The sequence below is a fragment of the Fulmarus glacialis genome, unplaced genomic scaffold (assembly GCF_000690835.1).
Source record: "Fulmarus glacialis isolate BGI_N327 unplaced genomic scaffold, ASM69083v1 scaffold44927, whole genome shotgun sequence".
Classification (NCBI taxonomy): domain Eukaryota; kingdom Metazoa; phylum Chordata; class Aves; order Procellariiformes; family Procellariidae; genus Fulmarus; species Fulmarus glacialis.
This window is the reverse complement of record NW_009225910.1, coordinates 1,097-6,803: the sequence shown is the minus strand read 5'-3', so window position 1 is coordinate 6,803 and position 5,707 is coordinate 1,097. Positions and strand designations below refer to the sequence as shown.

The 5,707-nt window shown below is 46.9% G+C and overlaps 1 protein-coding gene across 1 annotated transcript; it reads right to left on the bottom strand.

Annotated features, from left to right (window-relative positions):
* Positions 1 to 3,628: 3,628 nt before the first annotated feature.
* LOC104069606 (alkylated DNA repair protein alkB homolog 8-like) lies at positions 3,629 to 5,334 on the bottom strand (the record flags this gene model as incomplete). Its single annotated transcript, XM_009582640.1, has 2 exons — positions 3,629 to 4,212; positions 5,182 to 5,334. Coding segments are annotated over 2 exons (723 nt in total), but the record flags the coding sequence as incomplete, so codon positions are not given.
* Positions 5,335 to 5,707: the final 373 nt, after the last annotated feature.

Here is a 5,707-nt window from a genome sequence, read left to right as displayed (position 1 = left end):
GCGGGAATACTGATGGTATTGGAAGGCTGATAGCAAAGTCTGACCTTTCCTCAGGCATCCCAGGTGCTTCACCATAGAACTGGTTAAAGAGGGAATCTGACCTCTTCATTTATGCAGCAGTCAAGAAGTGATATTAATCAGCCGTGGCAGTCAAGAAATGCTTAATGCCACGCCAGACACTGCCTAACGCTGCCTCTGCCAGGGGAGCGGAGGGAAGCAGCAGAGCTCTGGGGGAGCCACAGGGCCTGAGAAGAACAGATCACTTTGTTACATGAAGTCCATGTTCAACAGCTCAGGGTTTATGTCTACTTGGTGCATTCGAGCCCTAGGTTAGAACAGCGCTTAACCCCATGCCCACCTCAGAGCCAGCGGTTAATTTGGAGGCAGCACCTCTGTGCTCTCATCAGTCAGAACAAGAGCACGTTGAGTAATCGAGCACTACCACAGACCCGATTCTAATCTGTCACACAAGGTCAAGATACGGCAGCACTTTGGACTGTTTCAAGCAGTGCTTGCGTTTCTTGCCAGCACACTGTACATACTTACGGAAAATGTACCCGCAGGCAAACAGAGCAGCAGCTGCTCTCTGCTCAGCCGGAATCCAGGCACCGACCAGAATCCAGGCACCGACAAACACAGGGCCATGCAGATAAAGAGCTTAAGAAATGCGGTCCTCCTACTTTCTTCTACATGAATGCAATCCATAGTAATCAGAAATAATAGGCAGCCCAATTTAGTGAGTTAGTCACTGCACAGACACCCAACAGAGGCTGTCCCTGCCCTCTGTCACCAATGACACACCGACACCGTGTGGCACTGCACCGGGAGCTGTCCGGGCTAGCTCCGGTCCCACACCCCACCTGGGAACTGCGGTGCTGCACCCAAACACGGCATCCCAGTACTGAATCCAGCTCAGGGGCCTCAATGCAAAACTGTGTCACACAGGGGCCTTCGGAAAACTGGCCCCCAGTGGGAAATGCAACTTTCTGGGAAGAATCCCAGAGGGAAGAGAGCACATTGGGGCACCTCTGCAAAACACAATGAAGTCTTAATAACTGGTAGGCAGGTTTCTCAGCAGTATGCAATGCCAAGTAAAAGTAAAATAACAACGCAGGTCTCGCAGCTGATTTGCCACATTCCTAGCTTGAATATATATTACTCAGTGTTGCCATTTACTCATGATAACTATCAGCACAGCACCCTCCTGCATGTCTTCCCAGGGCCACCCTCTGCCCATGTCAGCTGGGAGCAGAAGCAAGCACAAGCAAGTTCCCCTCTAGGTCAAAGGAAGAGGAGGAAAATAGGAAACAGCAAAACCAATGATTGGTAAGAGACAAAAAAGGGGTAAAAGAAAAGCAAAAAGCAGTGCCAGGGAACAGGTACCAGCCCCACTGAATATCAAACACATGCGATCACTGCCCGCGGGCTACACTTTAGTGTATGGGAACCTCCATGCTGACTGCAAGAGCCATGATCAGCCTCTCTCATTCGGACAGTGTGGGGAAGCCCCACTCCAGCGAAGGGCAGGCAGGAGGCAGTGTCTGGAGTTGGGAAATGAACAGTTTGCTACGCTGTAAATGTTTTGAGATTAGAGGGATAGCCTGGTCCTGCAATGCAGTCAGGGAATGGATCACATTTCCATCTCCGCCTATGGCATCAACCAGTTTACGTCACTCTTTGGACTCAGTTTCTGCTTCCCAGCTTGGACTTCCTTGCTTAAATCAAGGCTTGGAGTGTCAACTGCCTTCTCCTGCTTGCCTGCACACCCAGAGCACTGTTCAAACAGCGAGTTGCTCCCGTGACAGAAACTGCACGATCGATAGTGAGTGTTAGTTCTTCACTTTCCAGCACCATGTCTCCCCTGATGACACCAGGGCCTGCTCACATCACGAGGTCTTGATCAGCTATGCCCTGACCACAGTCTGACCACAGATGTTATCAAGGAGAAAGCAAGGCTCCTCCTGCATAAACTCACCGCATACTGTGAGTATACTGTGCCGCATACCAGAAGAGCCAAACTGCACACATATGGGAAGTCCAACACTTCCCAGCTATGTGGTTTTGGGTATCCTGAAGATGCCCAAGAAGGCTCATCTGCCATGGACATGCCTCTGCCGCCCTGTGGCTCAAAGAAATCAGCTAGGACAGGGCTGCTGCTACACAGACAGCATTTGCAGCCAAGGAATGAGATCTCCTTCCCCAAGGGTTCTTTGGAAGCAGAGCGCGAGCAAGGCACAGGATAGATGAATTGTGGTGGCAGCAAGCTCCTCTCTTACCACTGTCATTCCCCTCAGATTTTCTCCATTATATGATGGGGGGAAAAATGGCAGAGCCTGGAAGAAATGGTGACTGGGAGCAGGCTGCCAGCGCAGCAACCTCTTTAACCTGCAAGTCTGAGGCTGGCAGGAGTAGGCCACAGGCACACAGCTGTCCTCCAAGTCCATATGATTCAGGATGGGCACCTCGGTTTAGATGCCATTAGTTACAGCAGCAATGACCTGCCTATACCATAGATCTTGCTACAACTACAGGTGATGAATCAATGAAAAGGACAATGAGGGCACAGCCTAGCAGTGCTGGTTTTCAGAGGCACCAATAGCCACTGACCACGCAAAAGCCAGTCTACTATATCTTAATTCTACAAATGCACTGCAGATGGCATTCCCTCTACTCCAGTTCTTTGTTCTTCTGAAGTACAATAAATAAAAATTGTTCCACTGCCAACACTTAGGGGTTGAAACTACCCTGCAGAAAATTTGCACCACTATTGCCCTCACTTTAATCTTTTTCCTGTTTTTTCCAGGGGCATCTGAGCTGGCACCACCCCATGAGCCCTGGTGCTGCAGGCACAGAGCCCTGCACACAGGAAGGCAGGCGATTAGCAGAGCTGGTCAGGGTATTCCAGCTGGGCAACCTCACACCTCAGAGGAGCTTTCAAACAACAACAGACCAATCTGGGGAGTGACAGCATGAGCTGTGGGTACTTGAGGGTCAAGGAAGAGAAAAAGGGCTGTGGTATCCTACTGGCTTTCCAGTTCCCCTTGAGGAAATCATTAGTACCATGACCAAGAAAAGAGAGAAAATTACAAGCTGAAAGAGATCTGTCAGCCCTGACAGACACCAAAACAGGCAGTACCCTCTACTGAACTTTAAGCAACGTTTTGACTCTTCAGTTAAACTGGTTCACATGCCATTCATTCCCTCCTCTCTGACCCACAGTTTTATACAACAAACAGCTTTACCTTTCTGGCCCAGAGCTCCATTCCAATTAGCTGTGGGCTGCAGGGAGGCCACTACAGCTACACCAGCATAAATTGGTGTAAGAGAAGGGAGAAACAGGCCCTTTGTCTTTAAAAGCTCAACACTGGCCTTACTGATTTCCATGCGCAGTATTCTCCCACTTAATCCTCTTCGCTGTAATTCACACAAGGAAAATAAACACTCTGCAGAGGTAGTATCCGACTTTGGCCATTATTTTGTTAACATATGCACACAGTGCTAGTTACTGTTATTCACTCAATAAGCAATCTTTATTCTGCTATTTTAAAAGAGGTAGTAGCTGCAACCTGCATTAAAAATACCTTTCACACTGTAGAAAACAAGCAAACAAAACACCACAGGTAGTGAAGGAAACACTACAGGCTACAGCTTTTCTAGAACCACACACCAGTTTCCCTGATCATAGTAACTCTTTTGAACCCTCACACAATCCAGGGATCTGCATGCTGCTTCCAGCTCGCCTTTACAGAACACATGGTAATAACGGTGGAAAACAGGGCTGAGTTCTTGTGATTCCTTAGAGCCAGCTGGAAATGACACTGTATCAACACTTTCCCCTTTCTGTTTAGTGCCACCTTTCAGGTGCCAGGGAACCAGCAAATCTTGAGAGTGAAAGGAGGTTCGGTTAATGTGAACAGGCAGTCTGGAGTCTGCGACTGGCTTTGCATCACAGCCTTCATGCTTCAAGTCATTAAGGAGTCGGTCAGAACATGTTGAGTCTTGGCTGCTGCTATCAGGCATTTGATCACTAAGTGGTCTCTGGGCTGTGCCAGTATGTATTTCCTCCTCCTTGTCTTTACTACCCTTCTTTTCCTTAAGGTATTTAGACTTCTGGTTTTTGTATTCTTGTTCCATTGCCCACACATAAATGAGTGCCGTTCCACCAGGTCTTAGAAGCCGAGCTAGTTCACGGATAGTAGCCAGTCTCCTCTCCTACAAAGGAAAAACAAAAGCGTGAAGCTAGTAAACAAAAAGACAGGAGAATTGAATTCCTCCTTACTGCTCCCCCCAAGATACCACAAAAATCAGAGGAATTTTTTCCACTATTTATTTTCATTCATAATATAGCCCATCACTATGTGCAAGCCAGGACATTTTCCTGAATACAATTCTTCCATTTGAAAACAGTGCTGTGCTGAGCAGGATTTCTTGGACATATCAGCCCAGCTGGAAAGGACACACACCTCTTCAAGAAGGTTGTTCAAATATCTAAAATCCCAGATTCAGATCTACCATACCTGATGATACACACCCTAAGTCTGCAGCTGGAGGCATCAGATTTATGGCTTAAACACAGGTCCCCTGACCACCCGAACAAAGATACGTCAGCCTTCTCCAAAACGGACTTCTTCCTACTTTTTATATTGCATTTGGAAACATTCCCTTAGGCCCCACCTCAGATTATGGCTCCATGGTCTAGAAGCTTGTTACAATTGCACAGTTCCTGCCAGGAGGAGCTTACACAGCCCAGAGATATGTCCCTGTTGTTCTTTGCAGATGGACAATGAAGGCATAGAGAAAAACCCCATGAGATCTGCTCGAGATCTGAGCTGGGAAGTAACATATCTCTTGACTCCCAAAGCAGAGCCCCCTTCTCCAGTGTCATTAATTGTAAGCAGACGAAAATGAAACACAAACACTTACATCAAAGTGCTAGGAGGAGCAAGGGCATCTGACAAGCAGAGGGAGAATGTGAAGAGAAAGTTTAAGAAGCAGCAGCAGCAGCAGCACAACAGCTTAACTCTGCTCTGACAACTGCTTACACTAAGTGCAAACCTTCGATTTCCCCCCATTTTGTTCTTCCCTTTCACTTCTATGGGCCCAAACTAGCAGTTTTTTGTAATATTAGTACTCTGCACAGCAATACAACAGTACAGTGGAGCACAGAGAGGGGTGACTTACCGCTGTTGAGAAATGGTGGATTACAGCAATAGAGATGCAGGCGTCACAAGAACCACTGCGGATTGGCACCGATAGGGCATCACAGACAAAAGCCTGGAAATTTTTTTCTCCACAAATATCCACCAGGTTTTTGCTGCGATCACAGCCAACCTGTTACAGAAAGTGTTTCATTAAGCTTTTCATAAAAGGATAATTACAAGACTGGAAAATGATTTTGACTTGATGCTTACAGTAATAGAGTCATCACAGTCTCCTACTGAGGTAACACATTTTAGTTTAAAATAAAAACGAGAACAAGTGTGAGAAAATAGCCTTAAGTAGGAGGAATATATGGTTGCCAGGTATAGACAAAAAGAAAAAAAACCCTGATGCTTACTTAAAACAAAGATGGCAGACTGGATATTAGATAGCTCATTACAGCACCCTGATTTTGAACCAGTTTAAGACAGAACAGGTTTCAACCTAACTTTCCCTCAAAACTGGCTCTTAAGGTATCTTGAAACCAGCAAAACAAGAGGTGAGCTAA